We start from the raw sequence: 18871 nt of genomic DNA, 5'->3' as shown, positions 1-18871 counted from the left end.
GACAGTTTTTAAAAAGCTCCTAGCAATTATTTCTGACAAAATCGTCCACTCCGTATAGAACCTAAACCTCACCTCATTCACTGTTCCACCCCCATGAGTCCAAGATTGAGTAGTCAATGCTCTGACTCCCACATTTCCTGTACTGGTTGCTTGCATCTCGATGAATATGACTGGTGTGGTATTAACAACAGATAACGCAACTCAACGACAAAGGCAAGCTAATGATTGTTGAGTTGAAATACTGATTCTCTTTAACTGAATTCCAAAATATCTGAAACTGCCATAACAACATTCATTATCTATTTCTTAAGGTTTATCAACTTTTTTGACAGTGCGAGGTATATACGAAATTTTTTAATTTCTTTTCCATTAAGTAAAATCAGGGAGTGTTAGATATACTTGAGGGTGAGTTATATTTGAGTAAATATGGTATTAGAGCATTTATTGTACAATGAAACCTGTGGAGAATTCATAACTAAACAAACACACATAACCAAAGTAAATATTTCATCCTAAGTATCATAGGACATCGTCAGTACAGTTAATTCAAACAATACTAGGAATAACATACAGTTCGGGCACATGATTACAATGGAATCCCAATATGCATGCAGAATCATGTTATAGAATTAAATTAAAATATATCTGGAGGAAAAAAAATAGATTACATTAAAATAAGATAACATATAAAAATTATTTTACACAATTTTGTATGACAATTTCCCATACTTTAGGAATAGCAAGAATGTCATTACGGTTTAGATTTGGTCTGTAAAGTAGGGCTTCAGCACTTTCTTTATATAAACGTTCATGTTTATATAAGGATCTATGTAGAAGTTGGTCTTTTTCCAATGGATCCTATGGTTTGGGTTTTCAACTCCGTGTCGTACGAGGCCAGATTTCTGCGGTTTGATAAGACGAATATGGTCTTGATGTTCCGAAATGCATTTATGAACAGATCTACCTGTCTGTCCATAGTAAGAAATAATCTAAAATACAGCCATACTAAATGGATACAATCTTAAAACAACTCAAAATATCATCAGTCACTTCCCCACACATCAACCCAGACAAGAACAAGCCTGTAGGATTCCTATACCTCAAAAGCATCTCCAAACGACTTTCAAAAATTATGAAGAAATACAAACTTGTTACTACCTACAAACCAATCAACCAGATCTATAACTTGTTACATTCTCCTAAAGACAAACTCTCCCCCCTGATGCTACCTGGCATGTACGAGATTCCATGCTCCTGTAAATTGTCTTACTATGACAGGTAGATCTGTTCATAAACGCATTTCGGAACATCAAGACTATATCCGTCTTATCAAACCGCAGAAATCTTTATATAAACGTGCCTCGCACAACACAGCGTTGAAAACCCAAACCATAGGATCCATTGGAAAAAATACCAACTTCTACATAGATCTTTATATAAACATGAACGTTTATATAAAGAAAGTGCTGAAGCCCTACTTCACAGACCAAATCTAAACCGTAATGACATTCTTGCTATTCCTAAAGTATGGGAAATTGTCATACAAAATTGTATAAAATAGTTTTTATATGTTATCTTATTTTAATGTGATCTCCCCCCCCCCCCCAGATATATTTTAATTTAATACTGTAACATGCTACTGCACACATTGGGATTCCATTGTAATCATGCACTAAATGTATGTTATTCCTAGTATTGTTTGAATTAATTGTACTGACGATGTTCTATGATACTTACGATGAAATATTTACTTATTTAAACTTATTACTGTGGTTATTACATGTGTTTGTTTAGTCAGGTATTAGAGCAAATACTATCCAGATATTTCACATGGCTTCATATATTTTTCTCATAACACAGGGGCTCAAAGGAGTGCAATTTCAGTCAGATGAGGAAATGGAAAATTGATGCACATTTAGTTTAAAGAGTAGGCTAAGAAATTCTTTCAACAAAACATTCACTGTCTGGTGAATCAGCAAGATCTGTCTCTCAGTGTTTATGCTTACTTTAATGACTGGACTTAATGCAGCTCTTCTAATTGGTTGTATGAGTGATGGAGAAGGTAGATACATATTTGATTTCAAAAGCAAGTTAAAAATATCCTTTCAACAAGGCATTGCGGTTGGGTAAATTAGTATAATGTAACTCTCGATGCATATTTTTTATTCTATGAATAGATCTACTGCAGGTCCTGCATCAGTTTGTATGTGTTTCCCTTGTATAGCCATACCAGCATAATATATTCTTAGCTTTCATTATCTAGCAGCCTTCTTCTAACACTAATGTTTCCTTCTGATAACACTAGTCTACAAAGATTTTGTAACTAATATCAAAATAAGTGTGCATTTTATTTAAACAATTAAATTGTGAAATAAACATAAACAACCAAAAATTCAAATACAGTAGCAAGTCTGATTCCAGTGATTAAATGTGTGTCTGTGTGTGTGTGGGGGGGGGGGGCACAAAAACTTCTCCATGAGTGAATTTCACAGTTATCAAGGAATGAAGACAGTTGATTTTTTTTCCCCACAAAAATTACCTAAATTGTTGTTGTATGTTGTTCTCTTAATGATATCCAGATGATGCTTTAATAGAGTACATAAAAGAATTGTATTCATGACCTCCACTTCAAGACCAATCACCAGTATCCAGATAGCAATGAATATCATACAAATGGATATACTTCTTATTTGATATTCTGCTTTGTGTTCACTGCTTTTGCTGTCAGGCAGTTGTAATATTTGTTATTATTTTTTTCTTTTTTTCTCTTTTTATTTCTTTTAATACCTTGCCTTTTACCTTTACAAATTGATAGTTAAATATAAGAAAAATTTTATTTCTTAAAGATTTTTAGAAATTTTACTCCCTCTCACATTCTTAGCCTCAGTTAATTTTTGCATTTCTTTACAGAAAAGTGTTGGAACTGCTGGTTTAAATGGCTTAGATAGACTTCTTTCCTTTATGATAGTTACTGAACTTCAGGGCATCATCCGGTCTATGGAAAAGGGAGTACTAAAAGACAAATCATGGCAAGATGCATTAAGTAGCCTTCATAGTTCTTTACAAGTGACTTCAGGAATTGTAGGTAGGCATTTTTTTCCACTGACTATTTATTTGCTGTTAGGTTAACATTTTACTTTTAGTTTACATCTGGGTTAGTATAATTCATGAAAGTGCAATTTTTTGAGCTTCATGAAAGTGAAAAAGAGAAACACTGATACAAACAAAACATTGTATTTAAGCGAATCAAATTATTTTTATTTTAAAGATGCAGTTGTAAATGCAAATATGTTGCCTCTAACAGTCATCCTCTGATCTTTCATCTCGAATGAGGTAACAAGGACAGGGTTCACTGTCGTCATTACCTTATCTTTTGAAATCCTTAATCCTTTGTTAGATTTCTCTTTGGTAATTGTTTTGATATATTCTAAAGAATATAGAACCACGAGAGTAGTCACCCCATAAGACATGGCAGTTGTGAATTTTTCACCAAAAATTTAGCAAGGAAATTATGTAGATCTGTTCGAAACTGTGGTACATTGTTGCAAATAACCAGATGATATATCATGGTGTATATGCAGTTCATGTGCAAATATCTAATGGGTTGCCATTTGGATGGAACTGAGTGGATCTACATTTGTGCATAAAAATTGCAACATTACACATATACACCAACACCATCTGATAAGCACATACATGCAATGTACTTTCAAAAGTATATGCTTCAGTTTCATATTTCCACATTTTCAGCAAACAAAATAGTCCATGACATGTTTACTGACTTTGGCATGTCAAGTTAGAATGAATATCACATGTTATTTCTTTGCTCTGTGTTCTGTTTTGGTCTCAGATCATACCTCTGTTACCACATGATTTGGGATTTTGATCATATTCTTACATACTCTATGTATTTTTATGTGATAATGTCTCAGATCTTCAATCTGAATTGAATAGCCATTAAAATATTCATTGGTAGCTGTGCCCAAGCAGATGTCACAGCTTGTGCATATTAAGGTTGGTCAATTGGTAGAGCTTCTGCTACTAATGGCTCACGCAAAAAGGTAAGCAAGTTTGAGCACGGTTAGTAGTTGGAAGGAGCACTCTCCCTCGATGAGTCTTTGGACTCCCTGGAGGTGTCACATTTGATATTCCAGAACCATCAGGAATGGGGGGGGGTCTGGCATTGTTTAATGTAGAAGAATATAGCCACAGGGACAGAAGAATATAAGGGGATGTTGTCTATGACTCGTTGCAAAGCTAATGGGAGAATGATTAAATACTGATAAAAGTATCATTTATTAAATATACTGCCATATATTTCAATCTGAAATTAACAGACCAGACCATTGTCAGTGGCTTAAAAACAGTTGTTACAAGGTAGAATGCAGACAATTGATTTATTTGAAATAGAACAAGCCACATGATGTTAAATCACCAATAGTGTTATGCTTTTATAATTTGATCATATATCAAGCTAACATAATTTGATCATCTGCAAATAACAATGTATATATCTATATTTGTGGGTTTATTTGTTTACCAGATGGATTGTGCTGTTTTCAGATTATTATATATATTGATTATTTGGACACTTTCCAATGTCAGTTTCTTTTTTTCTTGCTGATTTGCTTATCTTGTTAGATGAAAATCCTGAGTTTCTGAAATAAAAAAGCCCTGTCCCCTCACCGTAAAACCAATTAGCTCACGTTCACTTGAAAAGACCTTATAGATACTCTTCCAATTCCACTTCATTGCATTGTAACATATAACATTTATAGTGTTGTTTTATGTTATCCGAAAGGACAGAGTTCAGAAATTACATGAGTAAAAACCAGTTGAACTTGAAAAAGAACTTATAAATATTAGATACTTATTTCAAAAAGCAAAAGAAAGAAATAATAATTAATTATTTCTTTCTTTTGATTAATTTCATTATTTATTAAAATACATAAAATATTTATAAAATAATTATATAAATATAAATTCTCTTGTTAGAGACATATTAATTGCGGTCCTTATTTCCTGTGGGGGGGAGGCAGACTTGTTCATAAGGTGAGCTTGCTATTAACTTTCAGTGATAGTCAGTTCAAGTTATTAATGAACCAAGGCTTTCAGAAGGTTGTAGGGGTGAGAGGAGTACAGCAGACAGCTTATTCCATCTTGTGGTCTCAAGCCCTACTCATATCTGTAATAGTGTGAATTCATTCTATGGTCAATTTTAATATTATATTAGAAAATGGACATTCCAAGACAGAAACACCTGGAGAGAGAGATGTTAGGACTTTTATAGTGTCCCAATGGTCTACATAGACTGGGTGAAGAAGTCAGCGACTAGATTTGTACCTATAATACCCTCTTGATTGCTGTGTAGTGTAGTGATTTGGTCATCACTTGGGTTTCTTAGGGATCAGGAGGTGGTGGAGAGGATTCTGGAACAAGTGACCAAGCTGGTTACAGATCTATGGAATGCTCCCTATGAGGATAGGTTGAAGTTGTGTGGATTTCAAAGTTTGGTTGATAGGTGGAAAAGAAAGGACAAGATTTTATAAAACCCTTTTATAACTTATAAATTATTAAAGGGGTATTATAAGATTGACACAAAGGAAATTTTTCAATACATAACAAATAGAGAGAGCACTAAGGATCAGCCATGGAAGTTATGTAAGTGTATGATTAGTAAGCCTTGTGTGGACTAGATTTTTTGCTTCGAGAGTGGTGAATGAGTAGAATGGATTGCCAGAATAAGTTGTGAGTGCCTTGACAGTGAATGAGTTTAAGGAGTGGTATGATAGGTATTGTATGTAAAGGCTAGTGTGAGTCTCTCACGATGAGTCTTCTGACTCCATGGACCAGTATAGTAGTAGTAATAATAATAATAATCTTTCTTTGGGCTGCTTAGCACTATGGAAACAGTCCATATCTGCAGTACTACACAGGCACCTATAGAAAAATTCTGTGTATAATTTTTATTTTGATGGAAAATGAAATATATTACAGGAAATTATTCTGATATGAAGAAAATAAGTTACATCTCCAGATTGATGTTATATTGAAATAATGTATATCTAATATTCTATAAATTATTTTATTTCATGTCAGAATTAAGGAGACTGCCAATTTTGCTGTTTTCTAAGATCTAAGTATATGCAATGCTGGGAGAAAAAATTTAAAGTTGTTGCACCAGATCAGTGGTTTCCAAAGTATAGAATACATAGTTTTCCCTAGAGAAGGCATCTAATCAAAGAAAATTACAGAAAATAAATGGGGACCATTTGCTTCTGATTAATAATTTCTCTAAAACTATATATCAACTGGTTTTGATAGATGTTTCTATACGCTTTTTTCTTTCTTTTTTTTTTTTTTTTACCACAGTGGTGTCTCATACATAGCTGTAGAAAATACAAAGACAAAAATAGAATGATAACATAATTTATACTTTTGCCATAGTATCCTTCACTTTTCCCAATATCCATATATAATATATTCTTTTTCAAAGGATCCTTTATATATTTTTCCTTTATATCACTCTGCTACTGTTATAATCTTGCCTTCTGTTTACAAGTTTTAACTGCAAATTTTTGAATTTATCTTTCAATTCAACACTTAATCTTGAATGTCAAAAATGGTTTTATATATATGTATATACAGCTCCAAATCAAAAAATTTGAATAATCAAAGAAAATGTGTTGAATAAATAAATTAGCATCATATGTACTTTGTAGATTATATAACCATGTAAACACATAAAAATATAATATAAATTATAAGAAAACTGTTATTTGAAAATATTCACAAAATTGGAATAATTTTTAACATGATTCAAAATATTAGAAAAACGCGAAAAGAAATTATAGTCAAAGGGAAACAACATGATAATTAGGCATACCCCTTAGCTTTAATGACCATTTGTAAATGGTTGGGCATATTATTTACTAGCAGTTCACAGTCTTTTTTTTATCAAAATATGCGCATATGGTGACATATGGTGACTTGAAAAATGAACTTGTCTCTGAAGACTAGAGACAAATTCATTTTTGTCTCTTGGGGCAACTTCTTGAAGATACCCCAGGAATTACATTGATTTGCGTTTCTTTGAGCCATCTAGTAGTGGTCTTGGAAGCGTAACAAGAAGCTGAATCTTGCTGAAAAAAGGAAATCGCCATCACATAAATCTTCCAATGCCAGTAACATAAAGTTCTCAAGAATTTCTTGGTACACTTTGGAATTGACTCTTTTATATACAATACACAGCCTACCTGGATCCTCTGTGGTCACTCAAGCCATACCATGACAGAGGTTGCAAATTTCGCCGAACGTTTCAAGCATTCTTTATCAAATGCTTCTTGCTTAAAATGCCAAACATGTATCCCTTGATGACCATAGCACACATAAAACGTACTTTCATAGCTAAAAAGTACCTTTTCCAGTCCTCTTGACCCCTCACAACAGTCTACTTTACACATCACACTCTAGCTGCCTTTTACTTGGAAGTCATAAGCAACTTCGTCTTAGGCACTCGTGATTTAAAACCCAATTTGTGAAGTCATCTCAACGTCGTAGACACATTCACACCTAGTTCTTTCCATCTCCTATAAAAATACCTTACACTTCGAAAGCTGATTTTCTTCACAATATTCTTCAATCTCCTCTCATCTCTTGTTGTAGTTATTACCTTGTGACTGTTATTGCAGTGATTATTTGGGAAACTCCAGTTATTAGAATCTGTCTCAATACTCTACTCACACTTGCTTGAGAACATTTCAATTCCTTAGTTATAAACTGTGGAGTTTGGCCTTCTTTGTGTAGAGACAGCATACAAAACTTCTTAGCTTCTGATATGTCACTCGTTCAATCCATGTGCAAACGATTCCTCACACATGAGTCAATCCCACAGCTACTGAAATATATGCTATTTCTATGCTCTTCTCAAAACCAATCAGAAAAATTTGGAATATTCTAATATTTTGAACCACGTTAAAAATTATGCTAATTTTGTGAATGTTTTCAAATAACAGTTTTCTTATAATTTATATTACATTTTAACGTGTTTACATAGTTGTATAATCTACAAATTATGTAGATTTGGATGATGCTAACTGATATTTGGTAATAATTATTTTGTATGCAATAAATTCAAATTGCAAATCATTCAACACATTTTTTTTGATTATTCTAATTTTTTGATTTAGAGTTATATATATATATATTGTAAATAGCAATAATAAATTTCTGATTTTAGTGAAAAATGAAAAAAAAAAAAAAAGCTACAAGAGCTATTACATAACATTGAATTCCATAGCTGTATCTTTATGATGTTTTTTTTTTTTGGGGGGGGGGGCAGTTGTTTCGAATAATGGTATGTTTGGGTGGCAGATTTTTATGTTCAATTTCTTTTATATATCAGTTCCACTCACAGCATGTTTCAGAACCTCTAGCACATAAGTGATGAATTGGTGGAGGCTAAAAGAGAAGGAATCTATTAACTTTTTTGTTTTGAACAACTAAATTGTAATCCTTGAGGAATATTTTTTGAGAAAAAACTACATGGGATGAAAGAGGAGTAAGAGGAACAGGTTTAGTTGATTAGAAGTTTAACTATAAACAGCATGTTAAAATCCTACTGCTTTTTTATTATAAGCTTGGTATAAATGAGGAGAAAGGAATGATAGATGGCAGTTCACCAAAACTGCACACCCATGGAATCACCTATTTCAAAAAAAAAAAAAAGTAGAAAGTAGAAAAAGACTGCTGCCAATCTGGTGGACCTCTATAAGTTGTAGTTCTCAGCATGGCAGTCAACAAACCATTCTCAAATGCAGTAGTCTACATCACATCTGTTATGTAATATATATTATTGCATCTGTAAATGGTTTGTTGACTGTTATCTTGCATGTTGCAGATATTTGTCTGACATTGTTATAAAATGTCACACAAACTGGAGACGTCGGAACTGATTGTGGTCTCTAGTAGTCAGTTGGCTTCTAGATATGTTTGCATTGTAGCACTTTTTTTTTTTTTTGAAGGTCATAGTAGCATTAATTTCTACTTGTGACAAAACCATTTCCAGTTAACATATCTCACTGTGGGTCATCTGTTTTACCAAAATGCTATAACGCATGCAGTGCTATGACCTCTCTGAGATACAGTGGCTACACAGATGTAAGTTTCATAGATCATGGATCATGTTGCCTCTTCGTTAGCAGAGATTTCATACTTTTTCTTCTTTTATATTTATAAAAGACACATTTTTAAAAGGGAAGGCATCCACTGGGTGTACTGGTAATTTTCATCATCTTTGTTTTTTGTTTATTGAAATCTATGCTGTCCAAAAACATTAAAAATACAGAAACAAGTAACCTCACTGCTCCGGGCATTCAGTATTTTAGATTTGGTTCTGTAATAAGATATAAAAAAGTGTTCTTAAATTAATTTGCATTTATTTTTATCCAGCACAACCCAGTCGTGTCTATGGAGGACCCATAAGTCGAGCCTCAAAATCATGGACAACATTTTTGGAAAGCATGCTGAAGGTAATTAAATATTTTTAAACTAATTAATGAACATTTTAATCTAAAAAGATACAAAATATTACTGAAAAATTTAAGGGGGAACTTTCTATTCGGCATTATCATAATACTGTCAAGCACCTCTTTATTTCAAAAGGAACTTTAATTTATACAGTGCATTCTATCATGCCTCCTTGGACTCATTAGCACTCACCACTTAAACAATCCATTCCATTCATTTACCATATTCCATGAGAAAAATATAAACATCACATCCTTGTTGATCACTCTCCACATCAGTAGAAACTGATGTCCCTCTTGTTTTTTCCCCACCTGCCATATATCGAAAAATTTCCCCTGTATCTTATAAAACTCTCCTTACTAACATGCATGCTTCTGTTATGTTTCCTCTTCTTTCTTCCTTTGGCTACCAGATTTTGAACCCTACATTCTTTCAATCACTTTCCATAAGAAGCATTCCACAGACCTGACATGTTTGTTGTCTACCTCTGCACTTTTCTCATTGTCTCCTCATCGTTGCAAAATCAGGGTAAGCATATTAAATTAAATTTGCCAATAAAACAATTAAACAATTTTCTTTAATCCTTTACAGAAGTGTAAGCAAAAAAAAGTCATGTGAAGTATCTTCATAATTAGGCTACTTGTATATAGATGATAACTTCACACCAATTGTCTTAGTATCCTATAATGCAAAGCAAACTTCTTTTGAGATGTACATAATGCTCTGCATTATGGAAAGGCCACTACTCAAACCAGTTTTGAGTATATTGTGAGTATAAACTGCAAGCCAAAGACAACCCAAAAGAATTTTTTCTTTCCTTTATTTGCTACATGATGACAGAATTCTTTTGGGTTGTCATTGGCTCTCCAAGCCAATGACAACCCAAATTCTTTTTTTTATTTTTTTAATTCAACACACTTTTCTATACTATACTTTTAACTCTTTTGGCCTCTACCTTATAATTTTCACAACTAATGTCATCCTTATGTACACAGTATTCCTTCCATGTCTTCTTTTCATTAAAAATCTCCTGCTTAATAAGACTGTGCATCCTGTCCTGTTTATTCTTCAACCTCTAGAGACACATCCTGATATTGCATAATTGATAGTTTTTTTTTAATTATTTCCCATGCACTGTCAGTATTCTTCACATCTAGCAGCTGATGACATGAGATCAAACCTAATCATCAGTTTGTGATAATTTCCTGCTTTTTGGTTTAACATGTAACCCTTTCTGAATGAAACATGTTAACCTAGCCATTCACAAGTCAGTACAGCATGATCGCTATTAACAGTTGGAGACAGAATAGTCGCATCTTTAGCTGAAACTCTCTCTCTCTCTGACACTATAATCCTATCTTGACCTTGGATCCCTTTTGTCACATGCTGCTTAAACAGTTGTCTTGCAACAGCTCAGTAAATTTAGTTTCATGCTTCTCATGAGATTTCCTTGCTATCCAGTCTGTGTTTGGATAATTAAAGTCACCCATGATGATAGCTCATTTAGCATCCATTAGATTAATTTTGCAGTGCAGTTCATCATTACCATCAACTGATTTACTAGGTCTCACCCATGTATTTGATCTTGTTAGAATTCAGACCAGATTGCTTGAAACTCTCTGTTCCATGGAAAATTGTTATTACTATCACATTCATAGCTTTCTACCCTAACTAGACTCAAATCATCCAATATCATTTGTATCATACCCCTCTTCCTCCTCCTCTGCTATCTTGTCTATCCTTCCTAAACGTATGCTGCAGAATTTATACTATACCAGTTATTATATCTGCTTTTTGAGAGAGTCACTAATGCCAATCGGAGACCACAAGGTATTCACTGATACCAAAAATTAAATCCCTTTATTTCTGATACACCTGACATTTTTGTACACATAAGTCACCTCCATACTTTTGTGTATAATTGTAAATTGTCATCTCACATGATAGGCTGTTCTATAACTTATCATGCTCAGTTTTACAAGGGTCTTAAGTCTGAATAATATATAAGATATAATGTTAAGTTGATGTAAAATATATATGAAAAATTAGTTATAATGTATAATATATGTATGATTTTGATATTACCTATAAAACAATAGTGCTCAACACAAAGAAAAGGAATTATTCTTCGTTAAAGTAATGAGTCAGCAAAAAAGTTGCCTAGATTAGTAAATAACAAAAGGAAAGCCCTGAAGGGAAAAGTCACAGACACTTGTGAAGGTTAAAAATCATCAAGAACAAAGACTTTGGTAATGGCATGCGAAAGTGACGTTGACATGCCTGAGGAGAAGCGCAAAAAATGCGGAAGTAAAGACAAAGAATGAAAAGGGATATTTAAGCTACCCGGTGAGTAGGAAAAGGGATTCCTGGGTGTTCCCAGAGATCAGAAGTTCTCTGAGATCACTGGCACCTGTGGCCGGGAACCGAAGGAAGGGTCTCGCAGATGAAGTCCAGATCTCCCCAGGAATTTTCCCAATAGAAAGGCTTCCAGTCGTCAACTACAGAGAAAAAGAAAAGGAAGAACACCACTCATAATTCGCATCGAGCTGCCATTAAGAATAAAATGCATTGCCATGATGTCTAGTGAGTACAAGAAACGTCCTTATCAAGACAGAAGAATGAGATATACATTTAATGGAACTTTCACTGAATACAATGGACTGTTTGTGAAGGAAGATCTGTGAGTAGCTGTGATAAGTTGATACTCTTGTGCTACGGATATATGCAACTTTGAAGGTATGCAATAAGTTATCTTAATTGTGTATAATACTATGTTGTATAATAGCATAGTGTATAGTGTTGTATTATATGATAATCAAGATTTAGATAGGCTAGGGAAGTATTGCCATAACTAATTGTTGTTTCAAATGTACATGCATTTCTTAGTTAGAATAAATTACTTGTAAACAACATGCTGATCTGATGCTTATCAGTGCACTATTTCCAAAAAAATTATGAACCTGTGTGCTAGCAGGAAATTGTCATGACTAACCTAAATGTTGAGTAAGATAATGAGAAATTTCAGTTAAAGTTACGACTCCCTGCATTGCTGTTATTCCACATGTCAATCCCTAACTCTCGGAAGTACGGTCTAGCTGTCGCAGTCGAAAAACAAATAAATTTTGCCAGACTGTAGAGCGTAAGGGACTGAATTAGTCGTAGATATATGGCTGATGACAATTTGAATTAGAGCTGGCCATATATATGATAAAGATTACGACAAGACAGAAAAGGGGGGGGGACTCAATTCAGCATAAATGAGGTAAAACCATAAAGGAAAAACTTTAGATCTATTTAGACTTATACAACACATAGTAGTATATAAAAAAATAATAAAGTTGCAAAAGTAAAATTTTCCAATTTTACTTAATCACCTTTGTAGTTGGTAATTAAGTAAAATTGAAAAATTTTACTTTTGCAACTTAACACAATTTAACAACTTCAAATCTTTATTTATATTTAATGCTTTCTAATATAGACATCAGTCTCTTACAACTAAGGGTGAGTTAACTGTCTCATACGGAGGTGGAGGTTTTTTTTTTTTCTCCTGGTAACTCGGATTTTTCATTCCTCAAAAACAGGCAAACCAGTCGCATGAACACGCACAGGATACAGCAAGGAAGACAATGGGAAATCACCTTGCTTCATAATCATCTCCCTAGTATGGTAATATATAGCTACCCCACCAGCCATACGCTTGAGGAAATAGGATAGATAGACATCCTTGTATATACTAATAAGTCCATTCCAGACGAATACACAATCCTTCGATCATAATTATCACTATGATTAAGCATATTCATAACATTAACATAGTTGCATAACTTAGTCCCTCTTATGCATAGATTCTCACCATTCCTCTTATCATGGCCTAGTTTCCCTGATTATCCATATTAGATCTCATACCAATAAATGATTTCTCCAGTCTCGTGATATTAAGCTCATTCTATTTCAGGCTCTCCCTTCTTATATAAATCCATTCTTCCCTCAAACTACTCCACATATTCAAAAACTCACAATCATTCCTTCTGCTTAGCCTGCACATTGAATCATTAGCCACCATAGCCATTTTTAATTCAGTATCATATCTTTTTCATAGACTAACAATTTTCACTTATTCTTTACTCTCACTTTTTCCAGCCATCCTTTCATATCCCCTCTCATACTGTATGTTTTGGTAGTGAAATCATTTGTATCTGCAAGAACTACTACTACTATCTCTTTTCTTTTCATTTTTTCAATTGCATTCCTAAAATTTTTGATTTTAGTACTAAGAAAACTCAAAGTAATAAAATGGTCATCAATAGCTTATTTTATAATAGAATCATTTTTTTAAAAAAATTGATATCATTATAACATCCTTTTTAATGCTACTTTACTTGCATTCTTCTTTTTGTTTTCTACTTTACTTACTTGATTATCATTACACAATATCTTACCTGCTTTAGTGCTTTGTTGTTTGCCCTTTTGCTACTTAACTATCTTGTCATTTATCTATCTCATTAATCACTTCTCGACTCTCTAAACCCATGTCATCTATGAAATAATTTGTTTTAGTCATCATCAAATTCCTGCCATGTACTCTCAAGTGGTGTACAGGATATGATAGTACTACATGAAAAATTTACATCATTACTAACTTCCTATCTACAATTTTACTCCAAATCAGTCTGTTACTTGTCAAGACTCCAACATTATAAGATCTTATATTTCTATCGTCTAAGGCACATTATACCGTATCAATCCACCTATATCTTAGTCTTCCTCTGGGTCGTTTTCCTGCCAACCTGACAGAGAACACTTGTTTTGCTAATCTTTCCTTGCCCATTCTGTTTAAGTGACCATACCACCTGAGATTAGCTCTGCTAACTTATTCCTCATCATCATCATCATCATCAAATTCCTGCCATGTACCCTAAAGGGGTGTACAGGATATGATAGTACTATATGAAAAATTTACATCATTACTAACTTCCTATCTACAATTTTCCTCCAAATCAGTCTGTTACTTCTCAAGACTCCAACATTATCAGATCTTATATTTCTATCATCTAAGGCACTTTGTACCGTATCAATCCACCTATATCTTGGTCTTCCTCTGGGTCGTTTTCCTACCAACCTGGCAGAGAACACTTGTTTTGCTAATCTTTCCTCTCCCATTCTATTTAAGTGACCATACCAACTGAGATTAGCTCTGCCAATGCATTCCTGGATGCTGACAATGTCAAGTTCTTTCCTAATATCCTCATTTTTAATATGATATTGCCATTGATGCCATCTGTTCACGCCTCTAATCTTTCTCAGGACTCTCATATCTGCGGTCTCTAGTCTTTGGTCAAGTGTTTTACTTCTGACCCAGCTCTCATATCCATAAGTTAAAATTGGTTTGAACACGGTCTTGTATACAGCTAATTTAGTGTTCCGACTAATTTCTTTCTTATTCCATATGAATTTATTCAATTGACTTCCCACGATACCAGCTTTGCTGATTCTGTTGTCTATTTCTATATTTAGTTTACCATCTTCAGTAAAAATTGTGCCTAAGTAGCTGAAATGTTTTACTTGTTCCACAGGTTCTCCATTCACAACACAGTTGACATTTTCAATGATTCTGCCTATTTTCATTGTCTTTGTCTTTTTATTGCTGACCTTCATACCATATCTATTACAACAGCTATTCAATTTAGTCAGAGAATCTTGCAGACTTGTAGTGGATTTATTTAGAAGTATAACATCATCCGCATAAAGCAAAGAGCTGACATTAACATCTCCAATTTTGATATCAGGTTTAATACCACATTCCTTCATAATGTGATTCATATAGATAATGAATAACAGAGGGGATAATGTACATCCTTGTCTCACACCAGATTTAACATTAAACCATCTTCCTGTACTTCCTTCAATTCTAACTGCTGACTCACAACTCAAATAAAGACTAAGTATTGCTTGATATAATGCCCCATTGACACCATATAACTGCAGCGTATTGAATAGATTCTCTCTTGGCACCTTGTCATATGCCTTTTCCAAATCGACAAAACTTAAATACAGATCTTTGTTATATTCCCATGCTTTCTCGACTATTTGTCGTAAAGTGAAGATCTGATCCTGACAGCCTCTATTTGGCCTGAATCCAGCTTGTTCTTCACCAAGCTTTTCTTCCACAATTCTTCTCAACCGTTTCTCAAGTATACTTGCATAGATCTTGCCAGGAACACTCAGTAGGGAAATACCTCTGTAATTCTCACATTCAGTTTTATTTCCCTTTTTATATATGGGTACTATGAGAGCTCTACTCCAATCATCGGGAATTCGTCCCTCTGTCCAGGCTTTCTGAACTATGCAGTGCAACCACTGTAAGACTCTTATACCACCATACTTCAGCATTTCTGGTCGAATATCATCTACTCCTGCTGCCTTTCCACATTTCAAGCCTTTGATGGCTTTTTCTACTTCAAGTATAGATATGTATTCCTGACTGCATGCCTGGTCAGTGTTTTTTATCATTGTGCTGTCATCACTGCTTGTTTCATTTAGCAGTTTTTCAAAGTAATTACTCCATACTTCAAGGATATCTTTTTCTCCTGTTTTCATTTCACCTTTATCATCTCTAATTCCTTTTACAGCACTCTTTCCTCCATTCCTAAGCTTCTTCAACAACCTCCAGAATATTTTGCCACCTTCTTGATATTTATTTTCTATATTCTTGCCAAAGTCCTCCCATGACTTTTGTTTATCTAGTTTTACACACTGTTTAGCTTTCTTACATTTGTCTCTGTATTCTGTAAGAGTAAAAGCTGACTTATTTGCCAGGAACTTTTGATATGCTTTCTTCTTTTCCTTCACTGCCTCTTTAACTTCCTGTGTCCACCAGGGAGTTCTGATTTTTTTATCTTTGCACACAACCTCACCACATTCCTCTCTGGCAGAATCAATCAATGTTTCCTTCAGAGTTTGCCACTGAATCTCCAAGGTTTGATTCCTGTTCTCAAACTCTTTCATTTTCTTTTCAATAATATTTCTGTATTTTAGTCTACAGTTTACATCTGAGAGCTGCTCAACTTTTATTCGCTTTAAAACTTTCTTACATGTTATTCTTTACAATATGAAATTCAATTTTATCCTGCTCAAGACTAAATAGTGATCACTTCCAATTTCAAATCCTCTGTACACTCTGGTGTCCTGCACCAGGGAGAAAACATCACTATCAACAATAACATAGTCAATGAGACTTTTCTTATTCCTAGCCTCTTCTCTCCATGTGAATTTGTGCACATTTTTATGTTGGAACATGGTGTTAGTAATAACCAGTCCATGTCCTGAGCAGAAATCCAACAGATATTTGCCATTATTATTAGCTTTGCTCTTTTCTCCAAATTTTCCCAAAATATTTTTGTATGTCTCACAATCATTTCCTACTCTACTATTTAGATCCCCAACAAGGACCAACTTTTCCTTTTTCATTGTGTCAGTTGCTTTTTCTAAAGCCTCAAAAAATTCCTCCACTTCTACCTTAATAGAACCTTCTGTGGGACCATAGGCACAAATAAGTCTCATTGTCCAGTTCCCCATTCTCATATTTGCCACATTACTCTACTTGAGACTGACTGCCATTCAAGAAGATTAGCCTCGTATTTTGTGTTGAATACTATGGCTACTCCTTCTTTTCCTTGATTGTTATTGCCTGAATATAACATTTTGTATTTATTGCTCAGAAAGATCTCACCAGTTTTGGTCTTTTTTGTTTCAGTCACCCCTATTATGTCGATCTGGTACTTATCTAATTCCTGAGCTAGCTCCATTTCTTTGCCATTCAGGCTTCTTACGTTGATAGTACCGATCTTTAACTCTGGTGATGTTGAGTTGGGGTTTGTTTTCAGATTTGTTCCAGTAGCTGACTTTTCGCTGTTCGCCCTGGTTCCCTGGCGAAAAGAACGGGGGCCTTGTTTAACCGGGCGACGCCCCAGCCGGCATGAAATTTTGTCATGTTGTACCATCATTTTTTATTTTGGTTTAACCAATAAGAATACAATTTGGTCGGCTAAATCCCAAATTGCCAGCCCATCCTCGTTCGTTCAGTATCAAAGTAGATACCCAACAGGGTGCACCACGAGAAGGTGAGGATTGGACATTAGGTCAGAAGCCCTGGTCGGTTCTCCGCATTCCTTTAAAGGCTATGTGGAGGTCTCCTCTCAGTTATACAGCTTTGACCCTTAAACTTATTCCTGAATGCTAATAATGGTAAGTTCTATCCTAATGTCCTCATTTTTGATGTGATACTGCCATTGATGCCATCTGTTCATGCCTCTAATCTTTCTCAGGACTCTCATATCTGCGGTCTCTAGTCTTTGGTCAAGTGATTTACTTCTAACACAGCTCTCAGATCCATAAGTTAAAATTGGCTTGAATACTGTCTTGTATACAGCTAATTGTTCCGACTAATTTTTCTCTTATTCCATATGAATTTGCAATGATGCTGTTTTCTAAAGTGCTTTCAACAGTGTTTCTTTGGGCACTTTGTCCAAACTCTGTTTTATTTTTTATGTCGAGCCCATACACGATGGGTTGGTTGATCAACCCATCGTACATTAGTACCATATATATGGGTAGTGGGTTAGATAAGGAGGAACTTGTTTACATTTGATTTAAAGGACTGTATATTGTATTCCTTGCAGATCACAACAGTGGAAAGACTGTTCCATAATATAGCAGTTGCAGGAATGAAGGAAGGGGAAAAGAAGTGTATTGAGCAGCAGCAGCTGCATGTATTCCAATGAGCTTAGTACTAAGTGGGGGATTATTGGTGCTATTTCAGATGAACATTTTCCATGGAAATATTTGTAGAATATACATATTGTGGAAACCAAACGTCTGTGCGAAAGTGAGTTGGTAAGAGATGAGTCATTAATAAGTATAATTGCTCTCCTCTGTATTGAGTCAAGTATTTTGAAGGAACTTTTAGGGGTCTCACTCCATATGTGAGAGCAGTATTCAGTAGCTGAATGGCATTTGTGATTTGTATAATGTTAACAGCTGTTCAGAGGTAAAGTAACATCTTGAACAAAAGAGAAATCCTAGTTTTTTGAAACTGAGGATGCAGTGGTGATGTGTTTATGCCAGGTTTGATGTCAGGATAATTACAAGAAGAGAAATCTCAAATTGGCTGGAAATTTGGGTATCGTCAAAAATAATATTGGGAAAAAATGGTTCTTTTTTATGAGAAATAAGACAGAACTGGGTTTTATTAGCCCTGAAATTGACGAGGTTATCTGAATCTCATTGGAGATCAGAATTGATGGTGATACTGGCTGATGTTCTGTAGGTTGGGGAAGTTGTATAG

The 18871-nt window shown here is 34.3% G+C and overlaps 1 protein-coding gene across 1 annotated transcript in view; it reads left to right on the top strand.

Moving 5' to 3' along the window:
- Positions 1–18871, top strand: part of Strump (WASH complex subunit strump) — a 292034-nt gene that overhangs the window by 232520 nt on the left and 40643 nt on the right. The window contains exons 21-22 of the mRNA XM_090410831.1: positions 2911–3085; positions 9451–9530. Coding sequence (XP_090266957.1) covers positions 2911–3085; positions 9451–9530 — 255 coding nt within the window. The remainder of the gene's footprint in view (positions 1–2910; positions 3086–9450; positions 9531–18871) is intronic.

Source organism: Typopeltis vanoorti, chromosome 20, assembly GCF_054136105.1.
Source record: "Typopeltis vanoorti isolate ZY-2024b chromosome 20, IOZ_Tvanoo_1.0, whole genome shotgun sequence".
NCBI classification, from domain to species: domain Eukaryota; kingdom Metazoa; phylum Arthropoda; class Arachnida; order Uropygi; family Thelyphonidae; genus Typopeltis; species Typopeltis vanoorti.
Note: the sequence above shows the minus strand (reverse complement) of the source record. Positions and strands in the feature narration are given on the sequence as shown.